Source organism: Acanthamoeba castellanii (assembly GCF_000313135.1).
Source record: "Acanthamoeba castellanii str. Neff unplaced genomic scaffold scf7180000084599, whole genome shotgun sequence".
Taxonomy (NCBI): domain Eukaryota; phylum Discosea; order Longamoebia; family Acanthamoebidae; genus Acanthamoeba; species Acanthamoeba castellanii.
The window spans coordinates 1,036,652-1,052,090 of record NW_004457442.1 but is presented as its reverse complement, the minus strand read 5'-3'; the positions used below and the strand labels follow the sequence as shown (position 1 = coordinate 1,052,090).

The following is a 15,439-nucleotide window of genomic DNA, read 5'->3' as shown; positions in this document are numbered from 1 at the left end:
ACTCTTCGCTCTTTGTTCTTCGTTCGTTCTTCGACGGCGGCGGCGGCGGCGGCGGCGGGGGTCAATGTACCTGGGCGACCTTCTGCTGGGCTGCGGGGAAGGTCCGGGCGGCAAAGAAGGCCTGCGCGTCCTGGAGCTCCTCGGCGCTGGCGATGCCCTGCAGGAGCGCGTCGAAGGCCCCATAGTACACGAACACGCCCTTGCTGAACCTGTGTGTGTGTGTGTGTGCGTGCGTGCGTGCGTGGGTGCGTGTGTGTGTGTGTGTGTGTGTAAAATTGCTACTCACGCCACCGCGTAAGAGGCAGTCGCCGTACCGCTGGTTGAACTGATCCCAGTTGGCCTTGAGCCACGCCCAGGCCTGTCGGCGGCCAACCGGGTGCGAGCAGAGCGCCGCCAGCACAGTGGACATGTCCTGCGCCCGTACCTCACCGTTGAACAGCATGTCCTGTTGTGTGCACCACGTTGTCTCAACAACGAGACACTCGTGTCGTGCGTGTCGTATGCGTGTCGTGCGTTGGCAATGTACCAGGGTGCGGGCGATCAGTGGAGGCTTGCGCGTGGTGGCCAGTGCGGAAAGAGCCCTGTGGTGGTCCTCATGGGCCGGGTCCTTGTAGTACTTCGTCAACGCCGCGTACTCTTCCTCGCCGCCCTCGGCTGCCACCTGCGTTGGCGGCGATGATGGATTTAGCTCTCAGTGCCTGCCAAGGCGCACACCGCACCACCGCACACGTACGAGACCAAAGACGAAAGGCCGGCTCTCGGCGGGCAGCAGCGCGGTGCCGCTGGTGTGAAGCGCAAACCGCTTCTGGGCTTCGGCGATCACCGTTTCGTCACCGTTGGCCCCGAGCTCAGACAGCACCGTCGCCCTGCATAATATCCAAACATGCGTGTCATCGTGTGCGTGTGCGGCGGTGCGTGCGTGGCGCGGTACCGCAAGTTCGCGGCAAAGGTGTCCTCCTCCGGTTTGGCGTCCCATCCGAGCCGCTGCGCGTGTGCCGCAAAGCAGCGCCTGAGGAAGCGCTGGTAGGCGGGGTAGTAGGGCTCGCCCAGCAGGAGGGCGGACAGCTTGCGGAGGTTGGTCGTCAGGTTGTTCAGCACCAACAGGTCGTTCTGCGATATCGCCATGACACAGCCAGTGCGTGGCGTCAGCTCGCACACGCACACGCACACGCACACGCACACGCACACGCACACAAAGCGAAGCGTACCTCATCTTCGAAATGGGGGATGATTTGGAGGGCTCGGTGGTAGGGGAGGATGCCGGACAGGGCCTGCGAAAACAAGTCGTCGCACAGGCCCAGACGATCGATCGGAGGCAGCACTTGCCTGTCCCCGCAATCAGTAACCGCACACGCGCTGCATGGCACGACACCCGCACCTGCTGATGTTGGCGAACAGCCGTTCGGCAAGGAGAGTGGAGTAGGTGGTGCGGTAGTAGCCCTTGTGTCCGGCGTTCAGCTTGACGTGCCGGTAGCCGCCCGGCTTTCGGGGCAGCTTGACCACCTGACGCGGCTGCTCGAGCAGGAAGAAGCGTTCCTCGCGCGAGTCGTCGTGCGCCAGTGCCGCCAGCCGCACCGGCACTCGCCAGCCCGTCGTCCTCGTCGTTGACTCGTCTCCGCAGGACTTGGCGGCGGCGAACGTAGTCTGGTCGATGACGTAGAGCTCGTGGTGGTCGTCGGCGTAGTTGTGGTCGTCGTCGGTGTGCTCGCTCAGACTCACAAGCGGGAAGCCCTTGCGGTTGATCCACGCGTCCATAAACGCCGCCAGGTCGATGCCTGTTATTCATTCATGGACGACGGCGTCAGCCACGTGGGGCCATGTGGCGGCGGCCGCCGCTGCACGTACCCGATTTCTCGCTGAGCGCCTGCCATAGATCGGCGGTGGTTGCATTGCGGTACTGGTGGCGAGTCAGATACAGGTTGAGTCCCTGTCTGAATGTGTCCTCGCCGATGTAATCCACCTACACGACACACGCACACACGCACACACGCACACACGCACACGCACGCGTTGAGCCAGCGAGTCAGGCGCCGTTCAACATTCGTCGTAATACCAGCATGCGGATGACGCTGGCCCCCTTGTTGTAGGAGATGTCATCGAAGAACCCGTCTATGCCGCTCTCGTCCGTCACCTCGAATCTGAGGGGGTGAGCGCTGTCCAGCGCGTCGAGCTGGAACGCCGTGCAGGTGTAGCGACTCAGGAAGTCGACCCAGATCTGACCCACAGGCAACACGCAGGTCAGACCGAGTACCGAAGAAGGGGGGGCAGCAGTCGCACGCACGTACGTTCGAGTTTTGGTGGAGGTGAACCACGGCTGCCTTGCCCAAGTAGGTGGCAAAGCCCTCGTTCAGCCAGACCTCGTTCCACCAGGCCATGGTCACCAGGTTGCCGAACCACATGTGTGCAATCTGCCACAGGCCGCGCATGGCTGTAGCATTGATCGAATTCCAAAGTGGCAGGGCTGGCTGTACCTCGTGGCAAACCAGGTACGTCACGAGCTGGGTCTGGGACAGGGAAGCGGTCGCTTCGTCGAGCAGCAGGTACTCGGCCCGATAGGTGATCAGGCCCCAGTTCTCTGCGCGCCAATCGGATCTTTTTTCAGCAAGTTTGATCATTCCCGTGACTGGCGGTCGAGCTGGGCCAGGTACCCATCGCGCCGCAGGCCAGGTTGGGAATCGAGACCAGGTCGAGCTTGGGCAATGGGTACGCAATGCCATAGTAATGGTTGTAGTACCTGCAGGCAGAGCAATCGCCACATGTCAGCCCACAGGAAGAGAGCCTTCTGGGCTGAGGCCGAACGTACTCGAGCGTGCGCGTGGCCATGCCCAAAGCGTAGCGACCTTTGGCTCCCTGGCCAGGCGGAGCCAGCACCCGAACCTGGGCATCACATCGACGAAGGTTCTCGCGTGAGCATCAATCGATCAGTCAGGTCGCGGCGAAAAAGAAAGAATGCATGGAGCGAGGGATCAATTGCCTTGACAGAGTCGACGGTGTCTTCGACCACGTCGAAGCGGCCCACCACGAAGGCCAGCAAGTAGGTCGACATGAGCGGCGACGTGTCAAACCTGACCGTCTTGACTCCGTTGCTTTGGCTCTCCTCGACGGCCGGCATGTTGGCATGCGCCTGCGATGGTGTCAGGGTCCGTATACGTGCATGTGCCGTGTGAAGTGAGTGCGCTGTGTGCGGTGGTGCGTGCGCTGTGTGCGGTGGTGCGTGCGCCGTGTGCGGCGGTGCGTGTGCGGTGATGAGCGTTGGCGTACCTCCAAGGATGATGGGAACGACAAGGTGACGGTGAAGAGCGCCTTGGCCGAGGGATGATCGAAGCACGGGAACACCGCTCGGGCGCTGGTGGTGCACAGCTGGGTGATGGCCATGTTGAAGCTGTCTCCTGCTCTCTCGCACACACCACAAACCGATTGCATTATTAGTCTGACCTTCAACCCCGCCGGTCAGTCAATGGCTGGAGCCGCACCACACCACACCAACGTACCGTCCTCGAGCGACATGCGGTACCTGTAGACACCGGTCATGATCTCACTAATGACACCATCAAAGCGCAGCACCAGCCACGCCTTGCCCAACTCCAACGGCTCTGCGCATGTGAGATTATTTATAATAATAAAAATAATATAATTAATTAATTGGAAGCATACGAACCGGAGAGGTGAAGGGTGACGCTCTCTGTGTTGGGGTGCGGCTCGATGGTGGCCCGACGTGGCTCGGCTCCGGCCTGGAGGTGGGGCTGGCCCACGAAGGCCTCGCGCACGTTGAGCTCGCGGCAGTTGAGCGTCACCTGCTGCACCCCCTCCTGCTGGACCTCAAACTCGAGCCTCTCCTCGCCAAAGAACCGGCAGTCGGGCTCCTCCAGCCGCAGGTCGAACCTCAGGTGGTAGTGCACCCCAGCGCTGCCTCCCGCCAGCCAGCCCGGAAAGCTCAGCGAGCGCGGTCCCTCCATGCCCAGCCCAGGAAAAATAAAAATAAAGAAATATGACAATAATAAAATATAAAAAAATAAAGACCTGAATTATGACAAATATAAAGAATATTCCCTGGTCATTCCAAGAACCAGTGCAGTGGACCGTGGTCAGACCACCACGTCACGAACAAGCAAGGTACGAGCTCGTTCCCAGTGCGGCCTTTGTGGTCTTGCTCATTGAAGGGTCGTGGAGCGACAGCAAGGACCAGCGGTAGATGTCAACACTTCAACAGCAGCAGCAGCAGCACGGCGCAGAGGAGGCCCAGCCGCGCGTGTATCGCTGCCTCACCATCGCTGGGTCCGACTCTGGCGGAGGGGCGGGCATCCAGGCCGACCTCAAGACCTTCGCCGCTCGGGGCGTGTTTGGCATGAGCGCCATCACCGCCATCACCGCCCAGAACACCACCGGTACATACCCTGCCTCCCCCTTTCTAGCCCTCACCACTGTGTGCGCCCCTAATTTTCCGTGTGCGCGTGCGTCGTGTGTGTTCCGTGTCAGGGGTAAGCGGGGTGCTGCCGATTCCGCCCGAAACGATCCAGGCCCAGATCGAGGCGGTGCTGAGCGACCTCGGCGCCGATGCCATCAAGATCGGCATGCTGGGCTCCAAGGAGTCCATCGAGGCCGTGCTCGGCTCGCTCGCCCGCTTCTACCCGCCTGCGCCTTTGTCGGCCGACGACGCTGATGCATCGTCAGCGCCGCAGCCGCGTCGCGAGCTGCCCCCGATCGTGCTCGACTCGGTGATGGTGGCCAAGGGCGGCCAGCCGCTGCTCGACGAATCGGCCATCGCCCACCTGCCGGCCATTCTCCGCTACGCGCGCCTCGTGACGCCCAACATCCCCGAGGCCATCCTCCTCCTCGAGCACCTCGCCCCGTGTGCGCCCAAGAAGGAGAAGCGAGTCGCCACCACGGTGCAGCACGTGCGGGAGGTGGCCGCGGAGCTGGCCGAGTGTCTGCGGGTCCACCACCAGTACACGGGCGCGGTGCTGGTCAAGGGCGGCCACCTGGAGGAGGAGAGGCGCAAGCGCCACGTAAGTGACGACGGCGAGCCGGGGGAGGAGGATGCGGTGGTGGTGGACGTACTGTGCGACGGCGAGGGCCGCCTGTTCGAGTACGCGTCGGTGCGGGTGCACACGAGGAGCACCCACGGCACGGGGTGCACGCTGTCGTCGGCCATCGCGGCCGAGCTGGCGCGCGGGCGGGACCTCGAGGCCGCGGTGCGCAAGGCCGTGCGCTACGTGCACGGTGCGATCCTGCACGCGCCGGCGCCGGACGATGCGACGGCCACCACCCCGCTGCCCGCGCTGCCGTCGCCCTACGCCCTGGGGTCGGGCCACGGCCCGCTGGACCACATGTGGAAGCTCAAGCCGCTGCTGAGGTCAGCAACGGGCGCTGCTGGTCCTGTGGCGCCCGGTTCCAGCCACGACTTTGGGGCCGAGCTGTGGACCAGCATCGAGGGCGTGTTCGAGAAGATCATCGCCCACCCCTTCATCCAGGGCCTCACCAGCGGCGAACTGCCCGAAGATGTCTTCAAGGTGCCCACCAGCACGCACCCGCTCGCATTCCGCTTTACATATGGCCTCACATTGGGGTCGTGTGGTGTCGTGTGGTGTTGTGTGTGTGTGTGTGTGTGTGTGTGTGTGTGTGTGTGTGTGTGTGGAATGTAGTTCTACATAGTGCAGGACATGCATTATCTGAGGGAGTACTCGCGCATCCTGGCCCTGCTGGCGGCAAAGGCAGACTGCAACGCCGGGATGCTACTCTTCCTCGAGTCCGCCAAGTCGATCGTGGGCGGCGAGTGCGCCATGCACCTGCAGTTCTGCCGCGAGTGGGGCATGATGGCGGAGGCCGACGACGCCGCAGCGGGCCTGGCCTCGCTCCTCGAGGCCCACCCGGCCAGCCCGACCAACATGCTCTACACGTCGTACATGCTGCGCATCGGGTTCGACCGGCCCTACTACGAGGGCGTGGCCGCGGTGCTGCCGTGCGCCTGGATCTACAACGAGGTGGGACACTACCTCAAGTCCAAGGGCAGCCCGCACCCGCAGTACGCGCGCTGGATCGAGACCTACGGGAGCGAGGAGTTCAGCGCCACCACCAAGAGCCTCATCGAGATCACCACCGGGTTTGTTGTTGTTGTGTGCTATGCTGACTGAGATGGTGGTAATGGCTTACCTCTGACCATCGATTGCCAATGATGATGGACAGGGTGGCGGCCGGTCTGGGTGACGAACAGAGGCGGCGTATGCGCGAGTGCTTCGTGCAGACCTCCAAGTTCGAGTACATGTTTTGGGACATGGCCCACACCAAGCAGACATTCCCCATTTGACGACATTCCAAGGCCTCGCACCTCCCAGGGACACACACACACACGGTGACTGCGCGAAGGCGCAATAAAGCGTACTCGTTGTTGGGGTGATATCACGATGCATGCCGCATGTCAACGATGCGGGCGTGCTGCTCCAGTTCGTGCGGGGTGAGGAGGAAGAGCTCGTCCAGGAGCGCCGTATGAAAGCTGCCCGGGCCGAGCCCCTCGGCGATGGTCCGAGCGCCGGCCCGCTCGGCCGCGTGGCAGAAGTAGGCGAGCGCGGCGGCCGTGGCCTCCAGCACATGCTGTCTTCGCTCCGCGACGGCGTGGGTCTGCTCGGTGGTGGGCAGAGCGCCCACGAACGCGCCGATGAGCGACGTCACCATACAGCCCGTGCCCGTCAGCTGGCCCAGCAGGATGTGATTGTTGTGGACTTGCAGCAAGCGCTCACCGTCCGACACCAAGTCTTGCTTGCCTGGCAACATGACGTCAGTCAACAGCAACGTCGCAGGCTCACGCGCACGTACCACGACACGACCGTGTTTGTACCTGTCATGGCGACGATGGTGCGTTTGGTTCGAGCAAGGGAACGGATGATCGACTCGCTGTCGGGGAGGTAGCCGGGGCTGTCGACACCGCGGACGAGGAGCTCGGAGGCCAGCGACCGTTCGATGGAGCACAGGGCGACGTGCAGAGCGGCGAGCTCGCCCGGGTTGCCCCGCAGCACCGATACGCGCAGCTCGTCCAACAGCTGAAGCGCAGCTCCTGCATGACCGGCCCCAGCGATCGTTAATGACCACATCAGGCCCGCAACGAACTAGTTCAGAGGAAGAAGTACCGGTTCGGTAGTGGGTGGCTCCGGCACCGACGGGGTCAAAGACGATGGGCACGCCGATCGCGTTGGCCACTTGCCCGATGGCCTTCATCTGTCTCAGCCAGTGATCGTCGAGGGTGCCCATGTTGAGGACCACCGCCTGTGCGTGCTCGGTCATTTCCCCGTTCTCGTGCGCCATCACGGGAGATCCACCGGCCTGCAGCGTAGCGTTGGCTGTGTCGTTCATGACGACGTAGTTGGTAACGTTCTGTACGAGCGGCCTCCTTTCTCTCACCCTCTCAAATGCTTCTGCGGCCTGCGTTAAATGATCAACATCAGCACACGACACACGACACACGACACACACGACGTAGCGTGCGCACACGCGCGCACATGCAACGTGCATTCACAACATAGTGAGATGAGAAGCGGCTGCCTTGGCGGCGAGCTCCTGGGAGTACTTGGGCAAGGCCGAGTCGACCACGGCGGCGAGTCCGGCGGCAGCTGTTCGCGGGCAGTCGGCGCCTACGATGGCCGACACCACGCCCACACCCGCCGCGCCGTGCGCCACGATCTGGTGAGCGTTTGTTGCGTTGATGCCGCCGACGGCCACCACCGGCAGCGAAGTGGCCCGGCAGATGCGCTGCACCGCGTCCAGCCCGATCACGTAGCCCGCGCCTCCGTCCTTCTTCGTATCTGTGGGGAAGACGGCGCTGGTGCCCAGGTAGTCGGCTCCCGCCAGCTCGGCCGCCCTGGCCTGTGCTTCGTTGGTGGCCGTGACGCCGAGTAGCATCTTTCGGGCGGGTGATGATGATTGTTTGAGCAGCGCCCTGGCTGTGGTAGCGGCCATGTCGTCCTGTCCGACGTGGATGCCATCTGCCCCCACGGCCAGCGCCACGTCAAGTCGATCGTTGATGATGAGCGGCACGCCGTGTCGATGTGTCACGCTCTTGATTCTGCTGGCCTGCTCGATGAAGTCGCGCGTTGATGCCTTCTTCTCGCGTACTTGCACCATCGTCACGCCTCCACGTATGGCCTGCTCTACGAGTTCTTCCAGTGGTCTGCCCCGCGTCAGCGCACCCGAATCGGTAATAAGATAGAGCGAGTAGTTCAGACTAGCTCGTCGCGATGTGGTTGCTGTGCTAAATGCACGCCGTACTCCACCTCGATGCACAGCACATCGTGTGCACGCCCGCTGCAAGCTCTTCATCGAGCGAGGTTCTCAATCAGTTGATGAATTTGGTGCTTGAGCTGACGATGCAGCAGAAACCAAAACGAGAAATTTGGCAAATTTTTCGCAAACAGTTCGACTGCATTTGTATATTGGTACAGCCGCACGTGCATTAGAGGCTCACACCAAAGGCGCCGCTCACTTCGGCGTTGGTGAAGCCCTCACTCGACGTGTCGTCCTCATCGTCTTCCAGCGGGTCGCTTGTGCTTGCTGAAGTAGCCTGCTTGCCCTCGATCTCCATCTTGTTGACCTTGTCCTTGATCATCTCCTTCATCATCTGGTGCTGCTTCGAGTTCTTCTTGGGACCCTTGAGCGTTGCCGTGGCGTCTGGCGGCGCGTAGAAGGTGAAGCCCGCGAACAGATTGTCGTCCTTCGACGCAAAATGGGTCGACCTGGTGTGTGTGGTGTGGTGTTAGCAGCCAGTCACATTAATGTATGGTCAATTGCATGTGGGTACCTTCTCCAAACTTCGCCGAGCGGGACGCGCCGTGGGGCTTGAGGGCTCGCTCCCGCTTTCGGGGAGTCCGTGCCTGTGCCACCACCTGGACCACCAGGCCGGGTGGTGATGGCCTGCGACTTGAGTTCCATTTCGACGAGCTGGCCGATGTCGGTAGCCATGTTGTCCATATTGGCCACATTGAAATAGGTGGTGTCCCACTCGTTTTGCAACTGCACGCCCAGAATAGTGAGTTCGCATACGCCGTGTGTCGTGTCGTTGGTCGTGTCGTGGGGTGTTGCGCACCTTGGGGACAAAGGGAGGCGTGAGCGAGCGGATGTGCCTCCAATCGAAATTGTCGAAGAAGGCGTGGCTTTTGATGTCCTCCGCTCCGGCGGTCTTGCCCAGCCGCACCTCGGGATCGCAGATGAGTCGCTTCATGAGGTCCAGCGCCGGCGGGGAGATCTCGTCCTCACCGATCGACGCCAGGTCGGGGAACTGCAACACCTCCTTCCACGTGGAGATGTTGTAGAAGATCTCCTCCACCGTGTCCGACATGAACGGCGTGTAGCCTGGCGTTGGCAACGATACGTTGAGCTTCTCTCATTATGTATTTTATTTGATTTATTCTTATATTTGTTTGATTTTTGATGGGTGGAATGTGGAGTACCGTAGATCATCTCGAAGAGGAGAATGCCGACCGACCACCAATCGGCGGTCTCGTCGTAGCCCTTCTCCTTGGAGTCGGCCAGCCCCACGCCCACGATCTCCGGGGCCATGTACTCGGGAGACCCCACCATCGAGTAGGCCTTGGCACGCACACGCACACCAACGCGGTGAGCGCGCGCACTTGGTTGATGTGGTACCACGATGGTAAAGAATGAATGGAATGTAGGTACCCATTCGGGGGAGTGGTGCGAGGCCTTGAGAGATGCCACGTCGAAGCGTAGGGACACGCGGCGCGTCTTTAGTACATTCTTGCGTGCGCCCTCCTTCGACAACCCAAAATCGATTAGGCGCAAGTGGCCCTTCTTGTCGATCAAGAAGTTGTTGGGCTTCAAATCTCTGCAGTTCACTACGTGGTGAGCACCAGCCGCCAACACGACTCCACAAGAGGCTCGGGCTAGAGGGCAATACCGGTGGATGTAGCCGAGTTGGTGGAGCGCCTCCACCGCGAGGATGACCTCGGCGATATAAAGCCGTGCGTGGTCCTCCGAAAGACGACCCATGTTGTCCAGCAAGTTGCGAAGGTCGCCACCGGGCAGGTATTCCTAAGAGAGCCACAACCTCTTCAGATGTCTGTCGTGTCTGCCGTGTGTCGTGTTGTCGTGTCGTGCGTGCGTGCGTGCGTGCGTGCGTGCGTGCGTGCGTGCGTGCGGTACCATGCACAGATAGAGATGCTCGGCGTCCTGGAAGGAGGAGATGAGGTTGATCATCCAGGGATTCTCCTTGCCGGACTTGAGCTTGGCCATCACTTCCTTTTCTCGCTTCACGCGCGGCACCTAGATGGCACCATCACCACACATGACATCGTCAGTTCACCAGTATTCATATGCAACGGACGTCGACAAGTGGTACGTACCTCGTTCTTGTTGATGAACACGGACTTCTTCATCCGCTTGAGCGCCACGACCTCGCCGCTCTCCCTGTGGCGACAGAGGAACACCTCGCCATAGCCGCCCCGACCGAGCAGCGACAACACTTGGAAATCCTGCAATGTTGGATAATGTGCAGGCGTGAGTTTTCACGCCGTGCGTGTCGTGTCGTGTCGTGTCGTGTCGGTGCTTCGTACGTTGACTCGGATGCGTGTGCGCCTGAGCCGGAGGTAGAGGGTCTCCTTAGCGGCCTTGCCGGCGCGGTAGTAACGCGCCTCCTCCTCCGACAGCTTGGCCTTTCGTATGTGTCTCTCAATCATGCGCTGTCTGCAACACGTTTTTTGACGCGCCACGTCAAGTCAGTGTCTCGCGAGCGTCGTGAAGAAGAGAGAACGACCATTTGGGGAAAGGAAGGTGAGGCGGTGAACAAACCTCTGACGGCGGGCGACGATGTATTCGAAGTGGCTGGCGTAGTAGCCCTTAAGGTAGTTGCCCAGCGCGATCACGCGCGACTTGGTGCGCTTCGAACACGAGCTCAGGTCCGCCTCCTGCATTCCATTCATTCCAGCGAGGTGAGCCGCACGCACGAACACTCGACCGAACAGTGGAGGTGGCCAGCGCCGCGTACCGGAGCTTCGAGCGAAGAGTCCATGAAGAAGGGCTGGCCGGCTCGCATGAGCTGGGGCATGAACGAGCGGCAGTAGCCATAGAGCTCCTTCGACGATGTCCTCGCCCGCCGCAATGCTGCATTTAAAAAACAGTCGAATAGGAGTTATTAACAAGGGCCTCGTGCCACAGCGGGGGAGGTGCATACGCGACTGAGGGCTGTCGTCCTTGTCGAGCTGCCTTTGAAGAAGTCGGGGACTCGCCGGTCCGTCCGCTGGCTTGTCATTGGCCCCGATGTCCTCTGTGTGCTCTTACGCGTCAGAGAGTGCCATCAATCGTCAGAGACATTCACGACACACATCGCTTACCCCTGGGTTTCTTGGCTGACGGTTCAGAGTCGATGGCGTCGCGAGCTGGCTTCTTTTCCGCGGCTCCCGGCGCCGTTTTCTCGTGCTGCTCCTCCTTGGACTTGGCTCCCTCCTGCTCGTTCTCTTCTTTCTCCTGTTTTCTCTGGTACTCCTCTTCCTCTTTGTCTTTGGCGCGTTTGTACAGCACCAGGCACGAGCCCAGTGACGTCAGCAGGAGGAGCGACACCAGTGGATAGATCAGAACCACCACGACCACCTGCATGGGACCGTCACCACACAAACACGCCACAACCCTGTCAGCCCTCTCCCGTTGCGGTAGCGGCTCTGCTTTCGCTTTCGTTCTTCTGGAGGCGGAGCTAAAATGGAACCTGTAGGAGCTAAAAATGGAGGTAAAAATGGAGGTGGGGAGCACGTACGATGGCGAGGGGAGCGGCTGCGACATAGTATGAAGATGAAGCGGCGCCGGGCCTCGAGAAGTAGTGGCTCGTGAGCGGCGCGGCCCCTCCAGCGATATGAGTTACGGCGTAGAGCGGTATGGCGTCGGGCTTGTTGGGCGGAGCCGTCGACATGACCTGAGGTGAAGGCCCCGCGAGGGTGGGGATGGGAAGGAGCGGTACGTCGTCGGGCCACGTCTGGTCGAGCCTCACGATCATCTCTCCTTCCATTGACGGTGACGGCACGAGGGGGGCCGACTCCGCCATTTGATTTGTTGAAATAAAAATGAAGTGATTAATTAATAATAAATAATAAATAAAGGGCGCTTTGATGGCGATGTGCTTCCTCTGCCAAAAGACTAGTCGCCAGCTCAGGCCTTGAGATGTTCTGGGGTTGAGGAAATATTTCTCGAGGCCTTCGATCGATGGCAACTCTCCTTGGCCACCCCTTCTTGTTCAACGCTAAATTATTTGCCAAAAATACAAATATTAGTCCGCTTTTAAGGGGGCGGTACAGGTCATGCCTAGTCATCTCTACACGTGTGCATCAAATCGCATTGAAAAGAAGGTTGTAATCGGGCTGGGGATTCGAATAACCATCAAGGATGAATGGGCACACAACCGCGGTGCAGGAGAAGAATGGCAGCTTCTTCTCACGCCTGTTTTACTCATCTGCGACAACGCCGACCACGCCAACGTCATCTTCGGCCAGCTCACCCCATTTTGCTACAGGTGTAGCGTCGTACTCGGGTGCCTCTGCGCTGTCTACCTCCTCATCCTTCCTCCCCTCCTCTACGTCTTCATCTTCTTCGGCCTCATCTCTTGCAGGCTCCTCCTCTTCGACTTTTTCATCGGCGCTGGCCTCTGCCTTTGCGTCTGCCTCGGCGTCTGCCTCTGCATCTACTTCCTCCTCTCCTTCATCTTCCCCCAGCACATCGTCTAGCACATCGTCTTCGCTCAGCCCTGCCACCAGTCAATCGCCCGTGCGCCATCGTGCAGAGGTGGTTGATCCATTTGCCAGCCCCGCCCCCAAATCAGAACAAGCATCCACAGCTTCCCCCTTCTGGAGCAGCCATTCCACCAAGACCAGCCCCCAAGCATCCCTGCCCGGTACGCACCCTCAACAAATTCATTGTCTTCTCCCTTCCTGTCCTAATTTGTTTTTAATCGATTTATTATTCTGTATTGTTTTTTCCTTTTCTTCACAATCTCGTCTCATCTCTTTGCCCATCGTGGTGCCCCTGGCAGGCATGATCCGGAGGGTCACCAACGCTGCCCCGCCTCCCATTGCCATCAACTCCCCGGCACTCAAGCGGAAGTACGTGCCGCGCTCCTCGGCCACTCGCCTTGCCCCAACGGCGCCACTCTCTTTCGTCTGACACGACTGAATCGCGTCTGCTTGTGTGTGACGTGTGTCGGCGGTGGCGTGCAGCTTTGACGTGGACTACGGCAAATCGGCGGAGCTGTCGCCCATCCGCACACTCGAGCCAGTTGCCAAAACCGACGAGGTCGCCAGCAAGGAGCGCGAAAGTATGCCACCCTCACTTCGCCTCTCGTTACGTTTTGTTCTTCGTACTTCGACGTTGTACATATATTATACATATATTAAATATCTATCTACTGTGGCGGTGATGGCGGTGAAGCTGTTCACAAACGCTCCCGATCAGACAGTCAGCTGCACAAGCTGGAGGCCCGATTCGCCGAGGGCGGACCCACCAAGATCTCGCCTGTCAAGGTCAAGAAATTCAACACCCTCCTCTCCCAGCCCGTCGTTGACATCGGTAAGCTTCCTTCTGTCCGTGTGTGTGTCGTGTGTGTCGTGCGTGTCGTGTGTGCCCGGTTGCCGGTTGTAGCCGCGTCTGGTCATCTGACCACCACCTACACCCGCAGATGCGTTGAAGCGAGAGAGCTGGTCCGGCATTCCTCCGTCGGCCCGAGATATCACTTGGAAGCTTTTATTGGTGCGTTTGCTGCTGGGATCGTCTGTGCTCGCGCTGTCACCACGTTGCTGCCACGAGCTCGGAGGCTGACATGGCATGACGTGGCGTGGCGTGGCGTGTGGTACACAGGGATACCTGCCGGCGAAGCAGGACCGGCGAGAGGGTACTCTGGAGCGAAAGCGGGGCGACTACATGGATTCCATCCCGCAGTACTACAAGGAGGAGCACGAACAGACCGCCAGCGAACAGGCCATCTGGCGACAGGTACCTGTTCCTCTTCATGGCCACGCATGAGTGAGCGTCGTGTCGCGAGCTCGGCTCACACTACACCAAACCCAGATTTATGTAGACATCCTGCGCACACACCAAAGCGTGGCGCTATTCCAGCAGGAAGCTGTACAGAAGGTGCGCACCAGCTGTTGTGTGTGTGTGTGTGTGTGTGTGTGTGTGTGTGTGTGTGTGTGTGTGTGTGGCATGTGTGCGTGTGTGCGTGTGGCAGTCGAGCTTAAGACTGACGCCTAAGTTTCGGTCTTTGTCTCACAGGTGCTGGTGCGCGTGCTGTACCTGTGGGCCATTCGACATCCGGCGAGCAGCTACGTGCAGGGAATCAACGAACTCATCATCCCCTTTTTCGTCGTCTTCCTCTCCACTGCCGGTACCGATCACTCGCCGCATCATTCTCGGTCACCACAGCCAAACCGTGCATTCAATCATCACCAACGTGTGTCGTGCCGTGCCGTGTGCGCCGTGTCGTGTAGTTGGTAAGGAGGACGTGGAGGAGCTTGACTTTGGTACTGTGCCGGCTGACGTGGTGTCCATGGTGGAAGCCGACTGCTACTGGTGCCTTTCGGCCCTCCTCGATGACATCCAGGTTCGTGTGCTCTCCGCCCAGGCCGCCTCGAGGCCTCTTTTTCCCATGGCTCCTTAACATTGACCCCATCGCCGCGGTGCAGGACCACTACACATCCGACCAGCCGGGCATCCAGCGACTCATCTTCAAACTCAAGGAACTCATTCGACGGATAGATCGTAAGCCTGTCGCTCACAGCGCACACTCAACACCACACACACACACACACACACACCACACACACGACACGCGCGCGTCTCTCCAAACAGTTCACGACTAACGGACACGCCCGACCAACTCAGTACCGCTGCACGCGCACTTGGAGAAGCAAGAGGTGCACTTCACGCTGTTTGCCTTCAAGTGGATGAACTGCCTCCTCATGCGCGAACTGCCGCTCGCTCTCGTCACGCGCATGTGGGACACCTATCTCTCCGAACCCGAAGGTAGTGGCTCTCCTTCCCCCGTCACACCACCAATCGCGCCCGACTCACGCCTCGCGCACAGGCTTCAGCACGTTCCATGTGTACGTGTGCGCGTCGTTCCTGACTATGTGGTCCGACCACCTACGGTACGCCCCCTCTCCCCCCAATGCGTGTGCGCACACGCACACGCACGACCGCACACGCTCTGCGCCACAAGTCCGACTAGCGAGTTTTCCCCTGCTGATGACGATGCAGACAATTGGAGTTCCAGGACATTGTGCTGTTCCTGCACCACGTGCCGACCGATGAGTGGACGACGGCCGAGGTGGAGATGCTGCTGTCCAAGGCCTACATGCTCAAGGCGCTCTACCACGACTCGCAGGCCCACCTCAAGTGATCAGTGTGTGAGGCCCGGTCACTCCGCATCGACGTCGAGCGAGAGAGGCACCACGAGAAGAGT

The 15,439-nt window shown here is 60.1% G+C and overlaps 5 protein-coding genes across 5 annotated transcripts; 2 read left to right on the top strand and 3 right to left on the bottom strand.

The window, feature by feature from the left end:
• Positions 1 to 61: 61 nt before the first annotated feature.
• On the bottom strand, positions 62 to 3,956 carry ACA1_061810 (peptidase family m1 domain containing protein; the record flags this gene model as incomplete). Its single annotated transcript, XM_004339405.1, has 16 exons — positions 62 to 209; positions 315 to 445; positions 527 to 661; positions 734 to 866; positions 932 to 1,110; positions 1,209 to 1,326; positions 1,379 to 1,775; positions 1,846 to 1,960; positions 2,054 to 2,215; positions 2,286 to 2,575; positions 2,649 to 2,734; positions 2,804 to 2,877; positions 2,981 to 3,124; positions 3,262 to 3,389; positions 3,492 to 3,593; positions 3,659 to 3,956. The coding sequence occupies 16 exons, from the start codon at positions 3,954 to 3,956 to the stop codon at positions 62 to 64; spliced, it is 2,640 nt and encodes an 879-aa protein (XP_004339453.1).
• A 236-nt stretch (positions 3,957 to 4,192) lies between these two features.
• Positions 4,193 to 6,304, top strand: ACA1_061800 (phosphomethylpyrimidine kinase; the record flags this gene model as incomplete). Its single annotated transcript, XM_004339404.1, has 4 exons — positions 4,193 to 4,385; positions 4,477 to 5,510; positions 5,643 to 6,100; positions 6,184 to 6,304. The coding sequence occupies 4 exons, from the start codon at positions 4,193 to 4,195 to the stop codon at positions 6,302 to 6,304; spliced, it is 1,806 nt and encodes a 601-aa protein (XP_004339452.1).
• A 92-nt stretch (positions 6,305 to 6,396) lies between these two features.
• On the bottom strand, positions 6,397 to 8,112 carry ACA1_061790 (thiaminephosphate pyrophosphorylase; the record flags this gene model as incomplete). Its single annotated transcript, XM_004339403.1, has 4 exons — positions 6,397 to 6,758; positions 6,833 to 7,048; positions 7,122 to 7,381; positions 7,559 to 8,112. The coding sequence occupies 4 exons, from the start codon at positions 8,110 to 8,112 to the stop codon at positions 6,397 to 6,399; spliced, it is 1,392 nt and encodes a 463-aa protein (XP_004339451.1).
• Positions 8,113 to 8,440: 328 nt separating this feature from the next.
• ACA1_061780 (Serine/threonine kinase) lies at positions 8,441 to 11,986 on the bottom strand (the record flags this gene model as incomplete). Its single annotated transcript, XM_004339402.1, has 14 exons — positions 8,441 to 8,720; positions 8,786 to 8,997; positions 9,071 to 9,336; positions 9,435 to 9,573; positions 9,664 to 9,829; positions 9,902 to 10,035; positions 10,147 to 10,266; positions 10,347 to 10,475; positions 10,557 to 10,686; positions 10,792 to 10,907; positions 10,988 to 11,103; positions 11,174 to 11,266; positions 11,334 to 11,589; positions 11,750 to 11,986. The coding sequence occupies 14 exons, from the start codon at positions 11,984 to 11,986 to the stop codon at positions 8,441 to 8,443; spliced, it is 2,394 nt and encodes a 797-aa protein (XP_004339450.1).
• Positions 11,987 to 13,017: 1,031 nt separating this feature from the next.
• Positions 13,018 to 15,376, top strand: ACA1_061770 (RabGAP/TBC domain containing protein; the record flags this gene model as incomplete). Its single annotated transcript, XM_004339401.1, has 12 exons — positions 13,018 to 13,085; positions 13,200 to 13,297; positions 13,411 to 13,548; positions 13,658 to 13,728; positions 13,837 to 13,971; positions 14,047 to 14,112; positions 14,251 to 14,362; positions 14,466 to 14,578; positions 14,661 to 14,736; positions 14,860 to 15,000; positions 15,062 to 15,125; positions 15,235 to 15,376. 12 exons carry the CDS (start codon positions 13,018 to 13,020, stop codon positions 15,374 to 15,376), a joined length of 1,224 nt encoding a protein of 407 aa, XP_004339449.1.
• Positions 15,377 to 15,439: the final 63 nt, after the last annotated feature.